General features: G+C 44.5%; 1 protein-coding gene and 1 non-coding gene across 2 annotated transcripts; both read right to left on the bottom strand.

The window, feature by feature from the left end:
- Positions 1-580: 580 nt before the first annotated feature.
- Positions 581-6,267, bottom strand: COMMD4 (COMM domain containing 4). The gene is made up of 8 exons (XM_020873613.2): positions 6,160-6,267; positions 2,622-2,693; positions 2,324-2,389; positions 2,085-2,124; positions 1,679-1,798; positions 1,419-1,499; positions 932-1,108; positions 581-845 (listed from the first exon to the last, which is right to left on the bottom strand). The coding sequence occupies exons 1-8, from the start codon at positions 6,160-6,162 to the stop codon at positions 805-807; spliced, it is 600 nt and encodes a 199-aa protein (XP_020729272.1). The 5' UTR covers positions 6,163-6,267; the 3' UTR covers positions 581-804.
- Positions 6,268-6,645: 378 nt separating this feature from the next.
- TRNAW-CCA (transfer RNA tryptophan (anticodon CCA)) lies at positions 6,646-6,717 on the bottom strand. Its single transcript has one exon. It is a non-coding gene; the product is annotated as a tRNA-Trp (tRNA).
- Positions 6,718-26,506: the final 19,789 nt, after the last annotated feature.

Genomic DNA, 26,506 nt, shown 5'->3' with positions numbered 1-26,506 from the left:
CTTCTTGCTATGTTCTTATACGGCCTTTCCTCAGTACATGTTTGTAGGAAAAGAGTGTCTTCTTTTATAAGAACACTAATCCCATCATGCAGGCCTCATGACTTCATCTGAAACTGATTACTTCCCAAAGGCCCCACCTCCTAAACCATCTCACTGGGGTTGGGGCTTGGACATAGGAATTTAGGGGTGGGCTCACAATCATGCAGCCCATATCCCATTCCCCTTGCCAATGAGTGGTTCGGGCACAGGCCTTCTCTCTTCCTAGAGAAAATGACAGGGAGTCACAGGCTCCCTCCTTTCTCTACTTGGGGCATCAGGTGTTGGGGCCACCTACTTGCTGCCAGCTTCAAGACAAGGCCAGCACAGACAAGGCAAGGCCAAGAGCATCCCAGGACTGAGAGCTGGAGCCCTGCTTCTCCTGTCTACAGACAAGCTGTCCCATTTTGGTTCTCATTCTGCCTCACCCCTGACCTGCCTCAGTCAGCAGCTGAGAAAAGAAAATGTACCATAGGTCAGTGTACCACTGTCTCTGTCACGAAAACCTCTGATCTGAACCCTAAAGAAATCATGCACACACTGCTTTACACTTTCCACATTTCTGTTTATTGTTCCTTCTCAGGAAAACCATTGATAAGTGCCTTTCACGGGGGAGGGAAGGCAATGCTGGAAGTGTTCTCAGGATCCCAGGCAGTAACCTAGGAAGCCAGAGATCCAGGAGACCAGGCCCTCAGGGTCCTGGAGCTGGGGCCGCCCCCTAATGAGAAGTTCAAGGGCAGCTCCACATGGGGCCCTGTGCTTTTCTTCTCAGCCCAGGTTGTTCATCAGGGCCTGGGCCTGCTTCAACTCTGCAGTGGGGAGAGGCAGGCAGGCAGGCGGCAGTTAGGCGGGATCTCAGGGCGCCCCTTACCCTCCTGATACAGCTGAGCCTCACCTGCCAGGAGGACCTGGAACTTGTCTGCTGAGAGGGACATGGTGACAGGCTGGGTCGGGGCACCTGGGGCAGCTGCAACCTCCAGCCGCAGGTGTACCAAAGGCTCCTCCACAGCACGCAGCAGGCTAGAGCTCAGGGTGTAGTCCACCCGCCAGCCCACGCTGACCAGCCTGTTCACTGTGAGACCAAGAGGGGCTTGAGGTCACAGGCCAGGGAGCCAGGCGACCCAAGCCCTCACCCTGGCTCAGCCCTGAACCCTCCAGGGCTCTGTGGCCTTTGAGAGGCTCTCATCCCTCTGACCCAGGAACTCAGAGATTACCCAGAGCAGGTCTCAGAGGAGAGAAACCTGGCTGGAGCCAGGAATCCCAGCCCTGTGACTACTTGATGTGATGCAGTTAAGTATCCTTTCTGAGGACAAACACCTCCCAAGCCACAGGCACCTTCCAGAATGGAGCCCAGCCCCAACCCGGGCCCACCCTGCACTCACCCCGCAAGCTGCAGACCCGCAGGCGCTCCTGCAGGGGGCTCTGCTTCTCCTCGTAGCAGCGACAGAGGCTGGCCGCGTGCTCTGGGGACGAAAGGACGTCCCCTGAGCTAGCAGGTGGGGGCTCGGGCTTAGGTGGCTCAGAGCGCAGGTCTCAGGCTCCTGGCCCAGAGAAGGCAAGGTGCGTCCCAGGGTCACATAGCCTGACCTCTGCCCAGCACCCCTCGGCCCAGAGGTCACCCACCTGTAGGTCGTCCCCATACCTTTGGGCAGCCCCAGCTGCTGCAGTTCGCTGGACAAGGACTCGCCATCCACGCTGTGCTTGGCCGCACTGGAGAGGATGAAACTCAGCACCGCCACTGTGGCCTTCACATCGCCTGACTCTGGAGGGAGCCGTGGGTGGAGTGGGGGTGTCACTGCTGTCCCAAATACCTCCTTGTGGCCCCACTATCTTCAGCTCAGAGTCCCCAGGCCTCCTAAAGCCACGAGCACTGCCATTGCGCCACTGGGAGCTGGTGGAGGCCCTGGGGTGGCAGCGGCTTTCCTTCCTTTATCTCCTCCGCCGAGGCCAGCGGGTCAGAGTGGGCTGGGAGGAGGGGCCTCTGTGCCAGGCCCCAGGCCAAGTACCCAGGGTCACCCAAAGGTCTGTGGAGCCAGTGGGGTGCTCACCAAACCTGGCGTCCGCAGTGAGCTTCAGGATCTTCTCGTACTGTGAAGAAAGGAGGCCCTCAGGGCGGGGCTGGTTCCCTGCTCACCAGCCCCCTGGCCTGGACCCGGTGGTAAGGACACGAGGTATTCAGGGAGGGTGGGAGCTGATCACCCACCCCCCTCGGTCTGGTGCACTTTCAGGGCAGTGGGGTCCCCGGGTCATGGGACCACGGGGGGCGGGGGCAGGGGCCTGTACTCACGTCAAGCCCGTCTCCCAGAAGGTCCTTCAGCACCTGGCCACACAGCAGCCTCAGCTTCACAGAGGACTGGAGGGGGAAGCCTTGTATCAGCCAGACTGACCCACCTTACACAGGCATGCTGACGGCCTGGCTCAGAAGGGGCTGGCCGCAGGATCAGTCACACAGCATGGGAGAATGGCCCAAGAGGGCTGAGGTCCCAACTCAAGAGTGACCTCACCACCCTCCACGCCCCCCCCCCGCAAAAGCCCCCAGCTGCAATCCCTCCCTGCCCCCACCCCCAAGATCCCCTGCACTCAACAATCTTGGCCAGCGTGCTGATCTCTGCCAGGACCCAGTCAGGACAGTCCAGGTCACCACAGAATCGGAACCTCTGCAAGAGAGTGAGGTAGGTGGTCAGGCTGGAGGGCAGGGCGACACATGCCCAGGTGTCTCCTGAGCTACTGCTCCTCCGGCTTCCTGCTCCCTGTCCAAGATGGACGAGCTCTGGCCACTTGTTCTCCCCTACTACCAGGCTGTTTAGAGAACACTCTCCCTGATTCTTCCTGCCACCAAACCTTGTTCTGATGCGTGTCCCAGGCATTCACCTGCTCTGCGGATAAGCCTGGGTGCCTGCTCTGTGGGAGAACCCACTGTAAGCGCTGGAGGTGCCACACGGAACGCATGACCCTCTCACCTCCTCTTCTTTCCCTCTCCAGCTCCAGCTCACTGGCCTCCCTGTTGCTTCTGCTGCAAATTAAACGTGGCTTGCTCTCTCATTTCACTCAGGTCTCTGCCCAAATGACACCTCTTCTGATGGGCTTTCTCTGACTATTTGCTTTCTTAAATAGCCCTTCACACAAGGTAATTTGGGAAGGTCAGCAAATGTATTCATTATCTTGATTGTGATAATGTTTTCATGAGCATACACATCAAAACTTATTGAACCATACATTTACACATGTATGATTTATGTTAATTTTATCTCAAAGAAGCCGTTTAAACAGTTCTTCACCATCATGTTCTAGCTCCTTCTCTTCCTTTTTGATCTCCACAGCATTTATCATACCACATATCACAATATATTCAAGATGTCTTCTGTTAGAATGCAAACCCACCCAGTCAACCACATATTGATAATATCCTCCACCCACCTGATCCACTGTCCTTTGTCCTGTTTCTGCAGCAAAGCTCTAATGCACGCAATGTACATGTTCATCTCTCCACACCTCCACCTGCATTGCTTTCAGATATTGGGAACAAAACCCGCCAACTGGAGACACCGTGAATCCACGTTCTCCTGATTCTGCCGGGCCCTCAAGGCAGCCCCATTAACTGCATGTCTTCTACTTTGCCCCACTGTTCACCTTATCAGTCACTTCAGACCTGCTCCATGACCCTTCCACTCCAAACCTTTCTGGCCTGCCACCCCCTTGATCACATGTGACCCCAGTGAAGTCCTCTAGCCATGGTCACAAATGACTTTTGTCACTAAACCTAGTCTTCCTCTTCCTTAGTTAATCCACAACAGGAGACACAAACCCATCCTTCTTCCTGAAGCCACACACTCTTCTGGATTTCTCCCTCTGGCCTGGCCTCTGTCTCATTTGCTGGCCCACCCCTCCTGAACCGCAGCCCCCAAATGGTGATCTCTGCAGACTGCCTGCTGTCATTACTCTGAGGCAAGGCACTGGGACCGCTGGTGAGGTGGTGGGGTGTTAAGCAAAGTCTGGGGCTTCTTTCCCTACTTCAGGGATTTTTAATTGTTTTGTGGCAAGGACTCATCAGGCATCTGGTGAAGTCTACAAGCCTCTCTCAAAACAATGTTTTCAAATGAATAAAGTACACAGGAAAAACTACATAGTAAAAGACACTAATTAAAGGTTATCAAAATAGGTAGTTCCCTGGTGGCCTAGTGGTTAGGATCCTGGGCTTTCACTGCTGTGGCCCTCGGTTCAGTCCCTGATCGGGCAACAGAGATCCCTCAAGCCACATGGTGTGGCAGGGAAAAAAAAGTTATCAAAATATTCAAAACCAATTGGTGATGTGACATATGTTTCAAGTGATGACAGTAATTTGGAAATGAACATAAATATGTAAATAATCCCAACAGCTGTGACATGAAAATATCTGATCTCCATTAGTGACAAAGTCAGAGGTGCTGCTAATAATACTGAGGTCTGTTGCCAACAATCCTAACTGGAGGAAATATTAAATTTCAGTTTGAAGTTAGTGAAAGTTGAGATATAGTATTTTTCCTAAGTTCATGGGCCCCTGACTTCTACCCATTGGACTATTTTATCATCTCTGGACTTTCTCTGATTTCTACCATCTCTGTATTATTTACATTTATACCATAAAAATGTGTTCTTTGTGTAACTTCTCCCATCCAAGTACCAACCAGGTCCAACCCTGCTTAGCTTCCAAGATCAGAGGAGATCAGGCGCGTTCAGGGTGGTATGGCCGTAGACGCCTTGTGTAACTTCTTAAAATACCGGCATTTCTCTACGTTCTGTCCTAGGCTCTCTCTTCTGAACTCACACTGTGGCTGAGACAGATCATCTTTCTGCAGATGACTCCCAAATTTATAACCACCATCGTATTGTAGATTCTCTTCTGAGCTCCATACCCTTAAATCCAGTCTGTCTCCTACGCAGGTGCACTTGGCGGCTTAGAGGCCTCACTCAGCATGTATCACAGTGACTGGTTCTCTTCCCTCTGAAACCTGCCCCCACCTGTCCCGCCACCACTGAGCACCAGCACCTGGGAACCAAGCCCAGCTCCCTCCCTCCCCCTTCTCCCTCATGCATTTAGCCTCTGAGCCCCGATGATCTCCTCTTCTATCTCCACGCTCTCTCAAGTCACTATCATCTCCTGGGTGGGGGAGTGTCTGCTGCCCCAGGCTCTTCCTCCTTTCCCTGCCGGCCTTTCTTAAAAGTCCAAACTCCTCTGAAGACCCAGCAAGCTGTAGTCTTTGCTTATCAGTCGTTCACTAGCCTCTAGTTTCTACTCTTCCAGGTGATGAGATGTATTCATTCCTAGGGTTCCGAGCTCTCACTCACCTTAAGTCTTTGAATGCTGTCCCTTATCTGAAGATACAGCCTCCCACCAGCCCTCTTCCATGCCCCTCAATTCCTGGTACACTAGCTGCTTGCTTTCTGCCCCAGCAAGCTTTCTTCCCGGCTCCCAGGCCCTCAGGTGATGTCATCCTTGGGAAGCCTTCAGGCATTATGCACAAGGTGAGTTTAGTCCCTTCCGGCTCAGGTCTTAATTATGACTGCCCATTCAAGCCTCCAACTCTGCCCTTCCCTCCTGCAGCCCAAGTCCTAATGCCTGGCACAGTGCCTGATATACAGCAGGCACTCACAATCTGTTAAAGGAATCAATGAATGGATAAGTTGAGAAGTTTCCAGCCCGTATATACTCCTTTGTGCCTCCGGGAAGAGCAAAGGGATTTCCTAACAGTGCAGAAGATTGAGCCAAATTGTCAGGAAGTGTTTCTCCAAGTTCCACAGGAAGGCTGGGAGGTGGGCGCCTTCGGGATGTCTTACTCGGGCAGAGAAAGGCCTGGAGAGACAAGCCCCAGCTTCTGCCCCTGGGAGTTTGGGCCCTTCCTTCCAGTCAAGACACTCCAAGCCTGCCGCCCCGCCCTGCTGGAGGAGGACGGAAGGAGGCTTTTCTTTACCAGACCCTCGGCTTTAACGACCGCACCCAAGTGTCTGCTCCGCGGCCCAGGCAGATTCCCCATCTCCTCGCATCCAGCGCCCCACCCTTCCCGCAGCAGCGGCAGGGGGATTTGGGGTTTCCTACCGTGCCCGCCCCCCAGCAACCACAGCCTCATATCAACCCTCACCCCTCACCATTGCTCCAGGAAGCCCGCGCCCAGGACTTTCACCTTCCTGTCGCGCCGGGTCAGCTGATGCAGCGGTCACGTGACGCTGGGCGGGGCTTCCTCGGATCACGACTCGCCCAACCCCGAGTTGCTGGAGCGAGATACGGGGTCCCTTTGTCAGTCCCCAGAACCTTTCTCCGGAAAGGACCAGCGCCAACCCCCAGGTTAACTGAAAGCAGAACCAAAGCAGCAGGAAGAGGGAGTGGAAGCCGTTTAATTTGTTCTCTTTAAGGCAGGGGAGGCCTTCCTTTCTGCAGTGGTATTCAGGTCGTTTCCGTGTTTTGCATCAGTACAGCTCCCTTACTATACAGGTGTGAAGTGAAGTCGCTCAGTCGTGTTTGACTCTTTGCGACCCCGTGGACTGTAGCCTACCAGGCTTCTCCGCCAATGGGATTCTCCAGGCAAGAATACTGGAGTGACTGAAGTGGGTTACCATTTTCTTCTCCAGGGGACCTTCCCAAGCCAGGGATCGAACCTGGGTCTCCTGCATTGGAGGCAGACGCTTTAACCTCTGAGCCACCAGGGAAGCTCTAGCAGGTGTGGGTTGTGGCAACAGATAAAATTTTAAAACCTTATTGAAATAGAATGCCCATACAGGAAATTGTACATAGTACAAATACAGAGCTTAATGAATTTTCATAAACCGTATGCCCCATGTAACCAACACCCAAATAGGGAAACATTACCAGTACCCCAGATACCGCCTTCAGGTGCCTGGTAGTGCCTGGGTATTTTATTCCATTTTGACGAATCCCTTTAACTGCATAGCAAAAAGCCTGTAACAGTTGACATGCTCAGAATGCTTTTGCAGCTTCACCAACATCAGCTGTTTATCTTAATTTTTCTCAATCTAGTGGGAGAGAAAAAGGTTGCTTTAAATTGTATTAGTCTGCTTACTGGTGAGCTTGAAGTAATGAATAGGCCAGGAAAACTAAGTTTCCAGTATTGGCTTAAATAGATAAAAACAAACAAAAGATAGCAACAACAAAAATACACTAGAGTATAAACTAATGACCAAAAAAGAAATTGAACAGTTTGATTTCTCTCTTTAGTTCCATGCCTCTCACCTATACAGTAGACCCTGATTGTTTTATTGTTGCAGACTTTCAAGCTTTCAAAGGACAGATAGAGCCCATGACAATTAAACCACTCCATAAATAGAGAGAAAGTTAATTTTTGCTAAAATTGATCACACTTAAAAAGATCTTTTAAAAAATCATCAATATCAGTACAATGAAATCAATAGTGTTGCAATATACCATATCAAATTTTTTTTCTTTAAAGAGGACAAGAATAGTTCCAAAAGAAGAAATGAATTGATGCATTTAGGAAATCATTATTTAAAAAAAGAAAAAAATTATAAATAGGTGAAAACTGCCCTAACTTGATAGGGTATTTGAAAGACAAAACAGCAAACAGCAAACAGACTATTTAAGTTTGGAAATAAGGCAAAAGGCAGGTGGCATGTCCTTTTAATATCGTACTGGAGCATTGTCTCACAGATTTGTTTCACAAATAAAGATTATTTGACTATTTAGACCAGTAGTTATCATACTTTTAGAGTGTTTAAGAATCACCTGCTGGGTTTGTTACAACAGTACTAGGCTCCACCCCCAGAATTTCTGTAATTAATTAGCTCTGGAATGAGACCTGAAAATTTGCATTTCCAACAGGTTCCCTGGTCTGCTGAGAAATCCAGTTTGGGGACTATACTTTGAAAGCCACTAATGTAGGAAAATGTATCTGAGAAATTATATGTTAACTCATGATTTTCTGTCTATTAGAAAATATAACCCCAAAGATTACAATTTCATTGCCCCATATGTAATTATCAGGTTTTTGTCTCTCAGCACACACTTTGAAATGCCTTTGCTTGTGCACTAGAAATATTTCTCAACACAGACATAGAAAACAGACTTAAGGACACGAGGGTGGGGGAGGAAGGAGAGGGTGAGATGTATGGACAGAATAACATGGAAACTTACATTACCGTATGTAAAATAAATTAGCCAATGGGAATTTTCTGTATGACTCGGGAAACTCAGACAGGGACTCTGTATCAACCAAGAGGGGTAGGGTGGGGAGAGAGACGGGAAGGAGGTTCAGAGGGAGGGGAAATATGTATCCCTCTGGCTGATTCATGTTGATGTATGGCAGAAACCAACAAAATTCTGTAAAGTAATTATCCTTCAATTAAAAAAAAAACAAAACTTCTCAAAATGTTCCTTGGGGACTTTCCCAGTGATCCAATGTTTAAGACTCTGTGCTGCCAATGCAGGGGGCATGGATTGGATCCCCGGTTGGGAACTAAAGTCCCACATGCCGCATGGCCAAAAGATTTTTTTAAAAGTTCTTTGAATTAGCTTTACCATCTTACTGTTCCCTCATTAATTAAATATTTGACATGCTTTCCTCCACTTGTATGAAAGTCTTGTTTTTCACTTTTTTGCAAATTAAACTTTGATACAGTATACTAGTATACTAGCCCTGGACAGGAGTATACAGATACTATATTTTAATACTAGATGTATTCCCCTTAAAGTCAGGAGCAGTAATGCACTCTCATTATGACCCAACATTATCCTAGAGGGGCTATGGCCTGGGCTTCTCAACTGGGGATGATTTCGCCTTCCGAGGGGATATTTGATAATGTCTGGAGCTATTTTTAGTTGTCATAACTATAGAATGCTGGCATCCAGAGGACAGAGGGCAGGAACACCGCTAAACAGCCTGCAGGGCGTGAGATAGTCCCCAGTAACAAAGACAAGACAGCCAGGTGGCTAGGGGAGGGTGCTGGAACATTGCGTATAGACCAGGCTCTCCAGACCCGCCTGGGGCAGTGGAGTCAGAGGCCCACAGGTGAGCACCTGCTCATCCCAGCCCCACACACCCCACAGGTGGAGAGAAGAAGGCTTCATAAGGAGGTGGAGGCAAGCAGGCAAGCGTGGATCTCATCTGTCTGCCTGAGAGAAAGCCCCAGGTCAGCAGAGGGAGGGTCAGCCCACGTTCCTGAGCAAGTAGGGGATGGTCCTGGCCAGAACTCTGAAACTCTGGCTAGTTGAAGACCCCCGCATTTGCCCCACAGATCATCATGGGAGTCCTGTCCAGTCTCTGGCCATGAGGTGATTCTTTGACTTCTAACGCCGAGGCTCACCTTGCCTTTCTCTCTCACCTGCCACTCTTGTGCAGCCCTGCATTGAAGGTGAGTGTCTCTCTGAGGTGGTCTGAGGGGCTAGGGGTGCAGGCCCAGGGTCAGTGGCTCGGGCTGGATCGGGGGCCAATCGCAGACCCGTCTCTGTGCACCGTCACCCTCAGCCGGGCCTCCCATCCTGCACACAGCCGCTGCTGTGGGCCAGGGCACCCCCCACAATGAGGCTGCCCACTCCCTTGCAGCCCCACAGCAGCTCCGCACTCCCTCTCCAAGTCCCACACAAGCCCTGTGTCCATCCAGTCTGCTTCTCCTGACCTCAGAAACACTGGGCTTTGTACCCCCTACTCCTCACACCAGGTTCTCTGCCCAGGAGACGGCTGAAAGGGGAACTGGTTGCACCTGCTGGAGAAAGGCCTTAGGAAATCCGCTTCTCTAGGATTAGTTCCGCCTTCATTCATTCACTTACCAAATACTCTTTTTCTTTATGCCAGGCTCTAGGGTGATAGGTCTAGCAGGGTGCGTGCCCTAAGGAGTTCCCCTCTTTAGAGACAGACAGGCAGACTCTCAGGCTTCGGTGTGTGGGCGCCCAGGATTGGGAAGGGGAGGGCCTTACCCACAAGAGGTGATGGTGGGTGTGAATATGGAGGGCGTGGGGGCGACCACAGGACAAGGGTGTCCAGGCAGAGCTCAGCTTGTGAAACTTTGGTGGGGGCAGGTTCTGCTCTGTCTGGAAGGCCTCCTGACCTTGCCAACAGTTGGCCCTGGCTGGATCACAGGTAAAGGCTTCATGTTGATTTTTTTGTGCTCAGTCGTTCAGTCGTGCCCAACTCTGTATGACCCCCATGGACCGTAGCTCACCAGGCTCCTCTGTCCATGGAATTTTCCAGGCAAGAATACTGGAGTGGGGTGCCATTTCCGAGTCCAGGGGATCTTCCTGACCCAGGGATCGAACCCACTTCTCTTGTGTCTCCTGCATTGGCAGGGGGATTCTTCATCATGAGTGCCACCTGGGAAGTAATATTTAGTACATTTGAATTACATAACTAAACATGATAATTTTAACAAAAAAAAATCACAAAATGCAGGACTTCTGTGGTGGTCCAGTGGTTAAGACTCCACACTGCCAATGCAGGGGGCACATGTTCGATTCCTGGTCAGGAAACTAAGATCCCATACGCCATGTGGTGCGGCCAAAAGATTTTTTAAAAAATTCTAAAATACAGAGAAGTTAAACAAAAATCTGTAAACCCTTTCTTTCCCCCAAAAAACTGCTCTAACAGCCCGTTCCAACTTTTCCCCACACATGTGTAACTGTGACCTAATAAGAAATATACATTTGGTCTTTACCATGGGTTCCTGACACAGAGCTCCTAAATCCCTTGATGTTTCCTGGGCAGTAGCAGATTCTTTTGCTCTAATGAGGTGACTCTGGGTGGAGTCCTGGATAGCTTCAGCATGGCATCTGGTCACCAGGAAGACTGGGCCATGATTAGAAACTTGGATGGAACTTCTCCCAGTGGCTAAGACTCTGCACTCCCCAATACAGGAAGCCCAGGTTCGATCCCTGGTCAAGAAACTAGATCCCACATGCTACAGCTAAGAGTTCGCCTGCCACAACTGACACCCAAATGCAGCCAAATAAATTAATTTTTTAAAAAGAGAAGCTTCGAGAGGGGCTGCTGAGTGAATTAACCGTTGATTATGCCTTTGTGATGAAGCCTCCATGATGATCTGTGAACCACAGGGCTTCCAGGTTGGTGTGCTGGGAGGCGGCACACCCCAACTCCACTGGGACAGAAGCTCCTGTCCTTGGAACTTTCCAGGCCTTGCCCAATGTGTCTCTTCATCTTACTGTTTAACTGTATCCTTTATCATGTTCTTTATTATGTAGCAAATTGGTGAGCATAAGTGTTTGCCTAACTTCTGTGAACCATTACGACAAATTATTTCACCTGAGGAGGCAATTGTGAGAACCCTGATTTGCAGCCAACCTGGACTTACTGGGGGTGGTGGGAGCAACTCTTTGGGATTGGTGTATGGGGTAAGGGGAAATCTTGGAGACTGAGCCCTTCTCCTGCATGGTTTGATGCTATCTGCAGGTAGATAGTGTCAGAACAGGATTGTAGGACTTTCAGCCAGAGAGTGGGTTGGTGAGGGGAGAAAACCACACTTTTGATATCGGGGTATTCAGTGTGTGGAGGAATAGTTTTTCCTTTTACTTGCTTTAAATATGAACTTTATGAAACAGTATATCATAGTCTATTTTGGAATCCAAGTTTTCACCCAGCAGGGACTAGTGGCAGGCTTTGAGCAGACTAGGAATTGTGCAGGCCTTGCCCTGGGTTCCAGCAGGGATAAGAGCACTATAACAGGAGTCTGGCCATGCTGCTGGGTGACCTTGGGTAAGCCTCTACCATCCGCAGAGCCTCCATTTTCTTGGTCAGATTAAAAGCGTGGGTAGTACAGGGTCAGTGTCTGAAAGGCAGAACTCCGAGTAAAGCTGGGCAGGCTGTGCACTGAACAATTTTAAGAGGAGAAGGAGGAGTATTCTTGTCATAATATGTGTGAAGGGAGCCCCCAGAGCTGAGGAATAAATGGGCCCTGCCCAAAGTGTGGTGTGTTAACCTGTTGGTACACAAGATGATATTAGGTGGTATGCAAATGCATTCCTTCTTACAGTTCCTTTCTATTTGTAGTAAACAATATCGACTTTCCACTTGAAAAGCTTGTTAAACCACAATTTTGTTTGTTTTGGCCTTGCCATGCGGCTTGAGGGATCTTAGTTCCCCAACAAGGGATTGAACCCTGGGCCCTCAGTAGTAAGAGCACTGAGTCCTAACCTCTGGTGTGCGTGCTGAGCCCCTTCGATCATGTCCAACTCTTTGCGACCCCATGGACCATAGCCCACCAGGCTCCTCTGTCCATGGGCTTCTCTGGGCAAGAATACTGGAGTGGGTTGCCATGCCCTCCTCCAGGGGATCTCCCCGACCCAGGGATTGAACCCACGTCTCTTACATTTCCTGCATTGGAAAGCAGGTTCTTTACCACTAGTGTCACCTGGGAAGCTCCATAACTGCTGGACCACCAGGGAATTTCCTCCCCAGAGTTTCTGATCAGTAGATCAGAGGTGGAGCCTGATGATGTGAATTTCGAGCAAGTTCCCAAGTGATGCTTTGCTGCTGGTTCAGGGACCGCACTTTGAGAACCACTTACCAAATTGTTTTCTTTTTAATACAGTTGTTTAGCTTTTAAAAATGAGTACATGTTCAACATCACTAACCATTAAGGAAATGCAAATTCAGACCATGGTAAGAGAACACGACATACTTACTAGAACAACTGAACTAAAACGAGGGGAACTGAAAAGTAGTGACCATATAAATACAAATAAAACTCTGTCATGTGTGTCTGGTGGAAATATAATGTGGTCCAAACATTCTGGAAAAGTTTGGCAGTTTCTTTTAAAAACTAAATATACATCTTAATATGACTTAGCGATTGTACTCCTGGGCATTTATCTCAGAAAGATAGAAACTTATATCTACACAAAAATCTATATATGAGTGTTCATGGCAGATTTATTTGTAAAAGCCCCAAGCTGGAAACAGCCAGCCAAATATCCCTCAAATGATGGCTAAGAAAAGTGTTTTACAACCATATTACAAACTACTATTGTTCACCTTAAAAATAAAAGTTATTTTACTAGCAGAAAATATGTTTCTTTGGAAATGGCAAAGGAACTGAAATTCTGGATAAGCAAGCTACATCAAAAGGCATAACCAAGTCCAACAAAGAAAGAAGTGTTATTTTATAGAGAAAGAGGAGAAGTTGAGAGGATTTGTTTTGAATGAAAGTCCATTGGAGAAAAATGGGGGTTCAGGGTTGATGATGGTTTTCTGCTGACTGTTGCTGAGTTAGTAAATTTCTTGTAGAAGATGCAATGTATATCTTTCCCATTGGGGTCAAATTCACCCACGTTCTGTAATTGACCCAGAGTGGTACTGGGCAACAGCTCCCTCTTCTGGCCTCTAGACTCCGTTTTAGTGAGGTTTGCAGCCTCAGTTGCTCAGCTCGGCTCAGCTCAGTTCAGTCGCTCAGTCGTGTCCAACTCTTTGCGACCCCATGAACCGCAGCTCGCCAGGCCTCCCTGTCCATCACCAACTCCTGGAGTCCACCCAAACCCATGTCCATCAAGTCGGTGATGCCATCCAACCATCTCATCCTCTGTCGTCCCCTTCTCCTCCTGCCCCCAATCCCTCTCAGCATCAGGGTCTTTTCAAATGAGTCAGCTCTGCATCAGGTGGCCAAAGTATTGGAGTTTCAGCTTCAACATCAGTCCTTCCAATGAACACCCAGGACTGAGCTCCTTTAGGATGGACTGGTTGGATCTCCTTGCAGTCCAAGGGACTCTCAGGAGTCTTCTCCAACACCACAGTTCAAAAGCATCAATTCTTCTGCACTCAGCTTTGTTTATAGTCCAACTCTCACATCCATACATGATCACTGGAAAAACCATAGCCTTGACTAGATGGACCTTTGTTGGCAAAGTAATGTCTCTGCTTTTCAATATACTATCTAGGTCGGTCATAACTTTCCTTCCAAGGAGTAAGTGTCTTTTAATTTCATTGCTGCAATCACCATCTGCAGTGATTTCGGAGCCCAGAAAAAAAAAAAAAAAAAAAACCACTGTTTCCCCATCTATTTGCCATGAAGTGATGGGACCAGATGCCATGATCTTAGTTTTCTGAATGTTGAGCTTTAAGCCAAGTTTTTCACTCTCCTCTTTCACTTTTATCAAGAGGCTCCTTAGTTCTTCTTCACTTTCTGCCATAAGGGTACTGTCATCTGCATATCTGAGGTTATTGATATTTCTCCTGGCAATCTTGATTCCAGCTTGTGCTTCCTCTGACTGTGGCTCGGGTCATGAACTCCTTTTTGCCAAATCAGACTGAAATTGAAGAGAGTGGAGAAAACCACTAGACCATTCAGGTATAACCTAAATCAAATCCCTTATTACTATTCAGTGGAAGTGAGAAATAGATTTAAGGGACTAGATCTGATAGACAGAGTGCCTGATGATCTATGGACAGAGGTTCGTGACATTGTACAGGAGACAATTCAAGACCATCCCCAAGAAAAATACAAAAAAGCAAGATGGCTGTCTGAGGAGGCCTTACAAATAGCTGTGAAAAGAAGAGAAGTGAAAAGCAAAGGAGAAAAGGAAAGATATACCTATTTGAATGCAGAGTTCCAAAGAATAGCAAGGAGAGATAAGAAAGCCTTCCTCAGCGATCAATGCAAAGAAATAGAGGAAAACAATAGAAGGGGAAAGACTAGAGATCTCTTCAAGAAAATTAGAGATACCAAGGGAACATTTCATGCAAAGATGGGCTCAATAAAGGACAGAAATGATAGGGACCTAACAGAAGAAGATATTAAGAAGAGGTGGCAAGAATACACAGAAGAACTGTACAAAAAAGATCTTCACGACTCAGATAATCACAATGGTGTGATCACTCACCTAGAGCCAGACATCCTGGAATGTGAAGTCAAGTGGGCCTTAGGAACCATCACTATGAACAAAGCTAGTGGAGGTGATGGAATTCCAGTTGAGCTATTTCAAATCCTGAAAGCTGACGCTGTGAAAGAGCTGCACTCAATATGCCAGTAAATATGGAAAACTCAGCAGTGGCCACAGGACTGGAAAAGGTCAGTTTTCATTCCAGTGCCAAAGAATGCTCAAACTACAGCACAGTTGCACTCATTTCACACTCTAGTAAAGTAATACTCAAAATTCTCCAAGCCAGGCTTCAGCAATACATGAACTGTGAACTTCCAGATGTTCAAGCTGGTTTTAGAAAAGACAGAGGAACCAGAGATCAAATTGCCAACATCCATTCAATCATCAAAAAAGCAAGAGAGTTCCAGAAAAATATCTATTTCTGCTTTATTGACTATGCCAAAGCCTTTGACTGTGTAGATCACAATAAACTGTGGAAAATTCTGAAGGAGATGGGAATACCAGACCACCTGACCGGCCTCTTGAGAAACCTGTATGCAGGTCAGGAAGCAACAGTTAGAACTGGACATGGAACAACGGACTGGTTCCAAATAGGAAAAAGAGTACGTCAAGGCTGTATATTGTCCCTCTGCTTATTTAACTTATATGCAGAGTACATCATGAGAAACGCTGGGCTGGAGGAAGCACAAACTGGAGTCAAGACTGCCGGGAGTTGCTCAGTCATGTCCAATTCTTTGCAACTCTGTGGACTGTAGCCTATTAGGCTCTTGTATTCATGGAATTTTCCAGGCAAGAATACTGGAGTGGGTTGCTGTTTCCTCCTCCAGCGGATCTTCCCGACCCAGGGATCAAACCCACATCCCTTCCACCTCCTACATTGACAGATGGCTTCTTTACCACTGCACCACCTGGAAATCCCTTTTTTACACTATTCAGCAGTAAAAAGGGACAAGCTACTGATACATGCAACAACATGGATGGGTCTCAAGGGTATTGTTCTGAATAGGAAAAAAAAAAAGCCAATCTCAAAAAGTCACATCACATATGTTTTTATATAACAGTCTTGAAATGACAGAATTATAGAGGTGGAAAAAAGATCAGTGGCTGCCAGGGGACAGGGATGGTGGGAGAGGAGAGAGAAAGTGTGACTATAAAGGATTGGCAAAAAAAAAAAAAAAAAGGATTGGCAGTGGAGCTTTTTATAGTGGTGGAATAGTTCTGAATCTTGATCATAGGTGGTTACATGAGTCTATATGGGATAAAATGATAGAACTATACCTTTGACATTGTTTGGATATTGTATTATATGTAATCACTGGAGGACACAGTGAATGGTACTCAGAACCTCTCTGCACGACCTTTGAAGTCTTTGAATCTATAATGATTTCAAATGAGTTTTTAAAAAATGAAAAAGAATTTGTCTTGGTCTCTGTGTGGATAAGGCAGAATGAGAGCCGACTGGAGTTTATTAGAGCTGGAGATGCTGTTAGAACAGTGTGTTGGCTCAATGGAGAGCCTTTTTGCAGGCTAGAAGCCAATTCTTATGGCCTCAAGACAGAAAAATCATGCTGGAAGAGTGGCAGTAGGTGATTAGATATGATGCTATAGGAGGGATATTATATTTAATGTGGAGTCAGCTGGCTGGTTTAGATCAGAATGGCAGTGGTTGCTATGTTGTTGTTCAGTCACTAAGTCGTGTCCAACTCTTTGCCACTGAGAGGGTAACAAGCAGGAAGGCCAGGGGCCTCCAAATGGAGGAAATAAGCTGCAAGTGTCAGACATTTTTTACTTCTCCCTTAAGCGGCAGGAGGAAACAAACTACAAGTGTCAGATTTTTTTCTCCTAAATTTCTGTGTTGCCATGACGACACCTGGTTCCGCCGGAACTTAACTTTTTCTCAAACCTTGAGCTAACCAATGGGTTTTTCTTTTGGAAATGTTTTTCTTAAGCTCTGTTAATGAAACTATGTATTTGCTTTGGAATTTGCTTTTCTTCAAAATGGTTCTACCTAAGACTAACGTTTTTTCTTTTCTCAAACCTTGGGCTGATAATAGCTCAACAAACCAGTATTCATATCAATTGTTTTATGGCTGGGGGATGACACATCTTGTACCATCCTATCTCAAAAATGCAAGCTGTGGGAGAGGAGCCTGGTGAACCTCCCTCAGCCTTGAGGTGTGTCTCTTATCTGATTGATAGCTTCCTAATAGACATAAAACATCTGGCTAAAGACTAGCAAGGGGGCACTCTTTCTGCCCCCTTCTGATGTCTATGTCGGAAGTTTTCTCTATTGCTGGGGTCCAGCCCCAGCAGGATCCAGGGGTGCCCTCAGGATGAATGGCGTCAGCGAGAGAGAGAGAGACCAGACCCGGGTGTGCAGCAGAGTCTGGCAGCGTTTTATTTTTCACTGTAGCTTTTATGCCCTAAGTTAGTACATTTCTAAGGGGAGGTGAAAGATAAGCATACCAAGTTTAGTTTAACATTACGTCAGTTTTGTCCTTCATGAAACCAGGGTGTTTTCTGCATACTTCTTTGTTCGTGAGAGTCTTCTTTCATAGTGGATCTTTGTACATTATCTTCTGGCCTTGGGGCCTATTAACATTTTATGACCTAGGAGAAGGCAAAACTGTTTTCCGTAGTCTATTCTTTATTGTTCTGTTTTGCCTTGAGTTTAGCAGAAAACAGAAAAGTTGCAGTCTTATGGTACAGCAGGTTGCAACATAGTAGAAATACAATCCTGTTAACGCAAATGTCAGCCTTTTTTGCAAAAGTTCTCAGCTAAATTTATTTAAAAAGTTTACAAAGACTCTGTGGCTCTGGTGAGGCAGCCTTTGTTTTAGCACTCTTGATTAAAATGAACAATTATCTTATTGTTTCCACACTAGGGCTAAACTCTTCTTTTTCTAAATCCTTAACTATATTAACAATAGTTTTTACTGCACAACCTCAGCACAATAACAGCAATCAAACATTGATCCAATAACCACTTTTAGAATAATATTTTTTGTGTTCTCTAATAGGGCTTTCTCACCCCCCCCGAAGGGCTCTGTGCCTATCAGGGCCTTTTGTGATCAGGTTCTTTATGCTGTTTATGATTAAGGTGTTGTGAGCAGTCATGTGCATTAGTACGCATTTGCCAAACAAGCCAGAGTGCCAGCAAAAGGGTTTTTACTTGAAACATTTCCTTCACCCCTGGCACCTTCATAGGGAACCAGCATCCAGGAGATTTATTAATTAGGGTTCTATGTTGGTCTTTATTTAGTGAAAGAGGAGCAGGAGAGCTCTCGGCAGGCAATGCAAAGATCCACAACAGGACGAACAAGGACAACAGCAAGAAGGGGAGGATACAGGGTGGGGTAGAGGCCGGGGTCAGCCTGGAGGGTCCCTTGTAGCCTGAACAGCCTTGCGTTTCAGGTCTTCTCCTCATGACCTTGTCATGGGTGGGATCTCCCATAATGCACTCTAGCTCTTTTGTACTTGAATAAAACTTTATTACACAAAAGCTCTGCACGATCAAGCCTTGTCACTGGCCCTGTATTGAATCCCTCTCCTCGGAGGCCAAGAATCCCGGAGGCGTCTTTCATGGCTCAACAACAACCTTTCATTTTGGGGGCTCGCCCGGGGTTCTTCAGGACAAGTTAAGGATGCTTCGAGCTTTAGTCCTTTGTCTAGTCCTGGAAAACACGTTTTCTGCTGAATTTTACTAACTCTACGGTGTGCTTGTGTGTGTGATCAATTAAAAGAGACACAAATGTGAACCAAGGGCTGTGTCCTAATCTGCAATTCTAAGGTGACCTCATATGGCTTATGGCAGAAACCCTGTCAGGGGAGTATACCGACCTGCTAAAGTCAAGAGGCACCCAATGTCTCCTTCAGGGAACGGCCAGAGATGGACGACGAAGTGTGTGGGCCAAACTCTCCTTTCTTGGTCAACTTTCCGGTCTCTTTGACCATTTCATAACTTCTGGGAATTAGAACAAACTACTGAGCTACTCTGTTGGATTATAGACTTTCAAGGGACTTGTGATCTATGCTGTTACTGTGTACTCTTACTTAGGTCCCAGATTTAGACTGGTAATCAGGAAGCGCCTAGCCTCACTGGGAGTTGAAAGTTCAGAAGCTAGATGGAGCTCTAGCTCCAAGAGCATCTCTCAGGTTACCGGTTACGCAAGAGGTACAGCGGGCTTCTCCCTTTGCTAACGCTAGCTCTGAGTGGACCGGAGGAGATTTCCAGGGGCTTTCGTCTCAACTCCGCAGATATTCTTTCTGTGGAATCTGTAGGAATGCTGGTGTAGTGATGCTCAGAAGGAACATATGGTTTCACGTTTGTATCCATCTTAGTGTGGTCAGAAATATATTCAGGGTCGTGCAGAAGCACTCAGGAGATGAATGTTTCCCCCAGTGGTCTTAGCTTGGGAGGCATTCCAGAAGGTTACTCTGATTGCATCCCGGGTGGCATCAGAGGCACGAAAGGTTTTAATGGTGAGGAGCTGGACGTTAGTCTGGGATGCCGTCAGGTCCCCCTGGTGCATCTCCACCCCGCCTTGGTGGTGGAGCCGGGAGGGCCGAGTAAGACGCTTGCGCCGGTAAGGGACAGACTAAGTTCGAGCACGGAAGGAAAGCTTCCGTATAAAGTCTGTCTATACCCCTGTCTAGAGCAGGGGGGACGCCTCTGGTAGAAAGATGGGGCCAATCGCTTTTTTCCTCTCTTACAGACGGGAGCTAACAATTCCAGCCTCGCGCCTTTGAACTGTATTCTGGAAAACTGGGATAGATTTGATCCCCAGGGCTTAAAGAAGATATGCCTGATCTTCCTATGTGATACCATGGCCATGGTATCCATTGGAGGATGGCGAACGGTGATCGGTTGGAGGGTCTCTTAATTTTAATACCATTTTACAATTAGAGTGATTCTGTAGAAAACATGGGAAATGGGTAGAAGTAGCATATGTGTTGCCCTTTTTCTTTCTGCAAGACATGCCAGATTTATTTCCTCAGGTATAGATTTGGGCATGAAACCTTCAGCTCCCTTCTGTCCTCCTACTTTGCCCCATATCTGGGGCTCCAAACTGACCAAACTGAAAGTCAGGGAACCCCCCCACCCCAGGAAGGGTTGCCTTGATCTCAGTAAAAATCCAAACTGAGATTCAAAGCACCCAAGTAGAGGGCCAAACAACCCCTGTTTCAGTACGACCTCAGACTACTCTGGTTTCAATAGAAATCCAGGCAGTCGAAGTAAGAGAAGCTCAGACAGCAAAAACTAAGGGTGATTAAAAACAGGGTGAGATGGAGGATAGGAGACAAAGAGATAAAGAAAAACAGGTTTCTCCAATCTATCCCTGGGATCATATGCGCCAAACAGCCAGAGAGGCTGGGCAACAGCCACACAAGCTGTTGCCTCCTCATGAAGCATCCACTGGGAGAAAAAAAAATCTGACACTTGTAGTTTGTTTCCTCCTGTCCCTTAAGGGAGAGATAAAAAAAAATGTCTGACACTTGTAGCCTGTTTCCTCCTTTGGAGACCCCTGGCCTTCTTGCCTGTTACCCTCTCACCATCCCATGGACTGCAGCACGCCAGGCTTCCCTGTCCCTCACTATCTCCTGGAGCTTGCTCAAACTCATGTCCATTGAGTCAACGATGTCATCCAACCATTTTTCCTCTTGTCACCCCCTTCTCTTCTTGTCCTCAATCTTTCCCAGCATCAGGGTCTTTTCCAATGATTTGGCTCTTCTCATCAGGTGGCCAAAGTAGTGGAGCTTCAGCGTCAGTCCTTTCAATGAATATTCAGGGTTGATTCCCTTTAGGCTTGACTAGTTTGATCTTCTTGCTGGGACTCTCAAGTGTCTTCACCAGTACCACAGTTTGAAAGCATCAATTCTTCAGTGCTCAACCTTTTTTTTTATGGTTCACATGACTAGTGGAATGTAGTTGCTATGGGACTTGGTTAATTCCAGAGATTTTTGTTTAAATCCTGTCTTCTAATTGTCATATCTCAGCCATCTGTGAGTCTGCTTGTGTTGACTGGCTTTTCTCTTAATTTTAGGATACATTTTCTTGCTGCTTCATATATTTAGTAAGTATTTCTCTATATGCTGGACTTTGAACATACACTGTAGAGATTTGGCTTGTGTTATCTCACTGTAAATACGTTGAGTTTTGTTCTGGTCAGCAGTTAAATTACTAATGAATTAACTTGACCGTGTATGTCATGGCTTGGCTTCAGGTTTTGTTAGGGTGTGTCTTTTCCTATTTTGTCCTTGTTCCTAGGGAATCTTCCTTACTCCCAAAGCAAGCCTTCAAGTCTCTCATGTCAGTTTATGGGAATGTCCTTCCTTGATACTTTCAGAAAATAGTTATATGATCTCCACTTAATTTACTGTAGCAAATGTCATGTTCAGGCTTCAAGGAGTCATTCTAGCAGGATGTTGGAGCTCCAGATGTTGTTGACAGATATTAAATTCACGGGAGAGTGCTCCCAGGTAAATAAATTCTCATGTCTTCTCTTATACTTCCTCTCCCAGATTCTTCCAGTACATAATAGTTCCTGCAACTCTTTTGGTAAATAAATGGTTTCATCCAGAGCAGGACTGTACATTTGATCTTGGACCATAATGAGGACTAACTCTAGGTATTGGTCTGGTGGCAGTGAGGGGCAGCAGTGAAGAGGGGACACATTATCATTCTGTAAGGGAAGATTCTACCTCAGGAAAGTTCTTTGCCTAGTCTGCAGGCAGCAGGAGGCTGCTTTGCTTACTAAGGTTTGAGATGAGGGGTTTTTGTAGCCTAGCCTCCAGGGAAAACCGGAGGTTCAAGTTTCTTGGGTGAATCCATTCAAATTTTCCCATAGAAATAATCTGAATCCCATTACTTATCTATCAGGGACCCTGTCTTTTGGACAGGAGATCAATTGTGGTTGATCATACAGCCTCCTTTGCGGTTCTGCCACCCTTATGATTCAATTCCGTGTCTGATTTTCTAGCTATTCTACTCTCCCAGGGCGAGAGAACAGGGTTTTGAGGCGCCACCGTACCATTTTCCACAACAGCTGTACCACTTTACACTCCCACCCACAGTGCACAAGGACTCCGACTTCTTCACATCCTAAAAGGGAACTCTCCTAGGTTGTCAGTGGAAACTGTAAGTTAGTGCAGCCACTATGGAAAACAGTATGAAGTGTGCTAAAAAAACTAAAAGGAGAGTTGCCATACGATCCATCAGCCCCACTCCTGGGCATATATCCAGAAAAAAAAATTAATTTGAAAAGATGCATGCACCCCAGAGTTCACAGCAGCACTATTTGCAATAGCCAAGACATGGAAGCAACCTTAATGTTCATCAACAGATGAACAGGTAAAGAAGATGTGGTATATACATGTGATAGAATACTACTCACCCATAAAAAAGAAATAATGCCATTTGCAACAACATGGATGGACTAGAGGTTATCATAGTAAGTGAAGTAAGTCAGAAAGAGAAAGACAAATGCCATATGATATTACTTACAGTGGAATCTAAAATATGATACAAATGAACTTATTTGCAAAACAGAAACAGGTTCATAAACATAGAAAGCAAACTTAGGGCTACCAGAGCAGGGAAAGGTGGATAGGGATAAATTAGGAATTGGGATTAGCAGATACAAATGACCAAATATAAAATAGATAAACAATACTGTGCAGTACTGCTGTATTGTACTATTCCATACTGGATAGCACAGGAAACTATATTCAGTGTCCTGTAATAAGCCATAATGGAAAAGAATATATATGTATGTATAACTGAATTACTTTGCTGTACATCAGAAACTAACACAACTTTGTAAACCTACTTCAGTAAAAAAAAAAAAAAAAATCTCCACATCCTTGCCCATGCTTGCTGTATTTGGGGCTTTGTTTGTTTGTTTTTTAATAACAGCCACCCTAATGGGTGTGAGTTAGTTATCTTATTATAGTTTTGATTTGTGTTTCACTAATGATTAGTGAGGTTGAGTATCTTTCATATGTTTGTTGGCCAATTGTATATGTTCTTTGGAGAAATTTCTATTCCGTTCCTTTGCCTATTTCTGAATCTGGTTTTTGTTGCGTTTGGGGAGTTTTCTACATATTCTGGATATTAATCCCTTATCAGATAAATGATTTGCAAATATTTTCTCCCATTCTGTGGCTTTTGCATTTTTACTCCATGGATAGTGTCTTCTGATACTTAAAATTTTCATGAATTTCAACTTGCCTATTTTTTCTTTTTTAAAACTTGTATCATTGGTGTCATATCAAATCCAGTGCTGTGACACTTCTTGTTGTCTTTAAGAATTTATTGCACTGGGTCTTACATTTATGTCTTTGATCTATTTTTAACTTTATTTATATGGTGTTAGATAAGTATCTAACTTCATTTGTTTGTATATGGATATCTAATTTTCTCAGCACCATTTGTTGAAAAGACTATCCTTTCCCCATTGAGTAATCTTGGCACCCTTTTAAAAATCATTTTACCATGCAAGAGTTTATTTCTGGGTTTTCTATTCTATTTGAGTAGTCTAAATGTCTGTCTTTATGCCAATACTACCCTGTTCTGATTACTGTAGCTTTATAGTAGATTTTGGAATCAGAGTGTGAGTATTCCAACTTTGTTCTTCTTTTTAAAGATTGTTTTGGTTATTTGGGGTCCCTTGAGATTCCATATGAATTTTAGGATGGGATTTTCTATCTCTCAAAAAAAGTCATTGAAATTTTTTAATAGGGATTGCATTGAATCTATAGATCACTTTGAGTAGTATTGACATTTTGACAATATGAAGTCTTCCAATCCATAAATATGGAATGTGTTTTTATTTATATCTGTAATTTCTTTCAACAATGTTTTGTATGTTTTACTGTACAAATCTTTCACCTTCTTGGTTAAATCAATTTCTAAGTATTTTATTCTTTCCAATGCCACTGTAAATGGAATTGCTTTTATGATTTTCTTTTCAGATTACTCATTGCATATAGAAATGCAACTGATTTTGTTCATTGACTTAGTATCCCTCTATTTTGCTGAATTCATTTATTAGTTCTACCAGATTTTTTGTGGAATCTTTATGATTTTAAACATAAGCTTATCTAGAAATAGAGATAATGATGCTGCTTTCTTTCCAATTTGGATGCCTTTTCTTTTTTTTTTTTCTTTTGCATTAAAAAAAAAATGTCTTGGCTGTGCTGGCTGGGATGGCCGATCTTAGTTCTCTGGGCAGGGGTTGAAACTGTATCCCCTGTGGTAGAATCTCAGAGTCTTAACCACTGGACTGCCAGGGAAGTCCTTTTATTTCTTTTTCTTGCTAAACTGCTCTGCCTAGAACTTCTAGTACTATGTTGAATAGAAGTAGTGAAAGTGGTCATCCTTGCCTTTCTATTCCCATTTTGTTGAGTGTTTTTATTATGAAAGCATGTTTGAACTTTGTCAAATTTTTTTTTTTTTGCATCAATGAAAATGATTGTGTGGTTTTTCTCCTTTCATTCTGTTGATGTGGCTTAATGATTGATTTTTCATAAGTTGAATCATCCTTGACTTCCATGAATAAACCCTATGGGGTCTTGCTGTATAATTCTTTCAATATGCTGCTGAATTCTATTTTGTTGTGAATTTTTGCATCAATGTTCATAAGCAATTCCACTTCTGGGTCTGTGGTTTTCTTATAGTGTCTTTTTTTATCAGGGTAATGCTGGCCTCAGAATAAGTTAGGAAATATTCCTCCTGTTCAATTTTTTTTTTTTAATTTGAGGAAGATTGGTATTAGTTCTTTATACATTTGGGAACTTTCACCAGTGAGTCCATCAGGTCCAGGGCTTTTCTTTGTTAATAGACTTTTGATTCCTTATTCAATCCCCTTACTATTTGTAGGCCTGTTCAGATTTTTAAGTTTCTTAATGTTTAATCTTGGTAGATTTTGTGTTTTAGGAAATTTTCCATTTCATCTAGGGTATCCAATTTATTGGTGTACAACTGTCCGTAGTACCTTTATAACCCTTCCTGTTTCTGTAGAGTTAGTAATGTCACCACTTTCATTTCCAATTTTAGTAATCTGAGTCTTTTTTTTTCTTAATCTGCTAGCTAAATTTTTGTCAATTTTGTTGATTATTTTGAGGAATCAATTTTTTTGGTTTCACTGATTTTTCTGTATTGCTTTTCTAATCTGTATTAGCTATTTCCACTTCACCTTCATTTTTCTTTTCTTTTCCTTCTGTTCCTTTCTTCTGTTTAGTTTGTTTTTCTAGTTTCTTACATTGTAAAGTTAGGTTATTGATTTGAGATCATTATTGTTTTGTTTGGTTTATTTGGTCTCTTTTTTGGCCATGCTGCATGTGGGATTATAATTCCCTGACCAGAGATCAAACACTTGGCCCCTGTCCCGGAAGCTTGGAGTCTTAACTACTGGACCTCCAGAGATGTCTTGCTCTTTGTTTTCTAATATAAGCAATTATAGCTATAAATTCCCCCCTTTGTATCCATTTTTGCTGAGTCCCATAAGTGTTGGTTATTATTTTTTTTCTTAATATGTATATTTTATTGAAGTATAGTTGACTTATAAAGTTTCAGGTGCATAGCATAGTGATTCAGTTATATATATACACACATATATTATTTTTCAAATTGTTTTCCATTATAGGTTATTACAAAATCTTGGCTGTTTTCCCCTGTGCTATACAGTAAACCTTTGTTGTTTGTTGCATATCTATTTTTAAAATTAGAAATCTATCATGATAAGTGTGGGTTATTGTGTTTTCATATTCATTTGACTCTGAGTATTTTCTAAAAAATTAGAATGGAATGGAAAACCTTCTGATTTCTTCTTTGATCTGTTGCTTGCTTAAAAGTGTATTGTTTAATTTATACAATTTTGTGAATTTTCCAGTTTTCTTTATATTTTTGATTTCTAACTTCATCCCATTTTTGGTCAGAGAAGATACACTGTATGATATCTTTTAGAGCCTAATGAGACTTAATTTTTGGCCTAGCATGTGATCTATCCTGGAAAATATCTCATATGCACTTGAAAAGAATGTGTATGCTGTTGTTGGCTGGGGTGTTCAGTTATAACAGGCTGAACACTGGGTTGGTTTATTGTGTTGTTTAAACACTTGATTTCTTTACTTATCCTCTGTCTGGTTGTTCTATTACTGAGAGAGAGGTATTGAAGTCTCCAACTGTTATTGTAGAACTGTCTATTTTGCCCTTTAGTTCTGACAGTTTTGCTTCGCATATTTGACCTGTCATTAGGTGCATAAATTTTATAATTGTTATATATTTTTATGTATTGAACATGTTATTAATATATAATGTTGTTCTTTGTCTCTTGTAAACTGCTTGATTTAAAGTCTATTTTGTCTGATATTATTATAGCCAGTCTTGCTCTCTTTTGCTTACTATTCACAGGGAATATCTTTTTCCATCCTTTCACTTTCAACATGTTTGTGTCTTTGATTCTCAAGTGAGTCTCTTATAGACAGTATATAGTTGGGCCATGTATTTTTTCCCTTCTTCCATCCTGTCTTTTGACTGGAGAACTTAATCTACTTACATTTGAAGTAATTACTGATAAGGAGGGACTTACTTCTGTCATTGTATTATTTGTTTTCTATATGTTTTTTTGTCTCTCATTTCCT

This window comes from Odocoileus virginianus, chromosome 16 (assembly GCF_023699985.2).
Source record: "Odocoileus virginianus isolate 20LAN1187 ecotype Illinois chromosome 16, Ovbor_1.2, whole genome shotgun sequence".
NCBI classification, from domain to species: Eukaryota; Metazoa; Chordata; class Mammalia; order Artiodactyla; family Cervidae; genus Odocoileus; species Odocoileus virginianus.
Note: the sequence above shows the minus strand (reverse complement) of the source record. Positions and strands in the feature narration are given on the sequence as shown.

Bases quoted from the DNA above. Each gene is read 5' to 3' on its own strand.
- COMMD4 (XM_020873613.2), bottom strand. The intron at 2,390-2,621 runs GTTGAGTGCAGG...TTCCCCCTCCAG, and splicing joins TCAGCACGCTGGCCAAGATT to TCCTCTGTGAAGCTGAGGCT. The intron at 846-931 runs GTGAGGCTCAGC...TCCCCACTGCAG, and splicing joins GTTCCAGGTCCTCCTGGCAG to AGTTGAAGCAGGCCCAGGCC.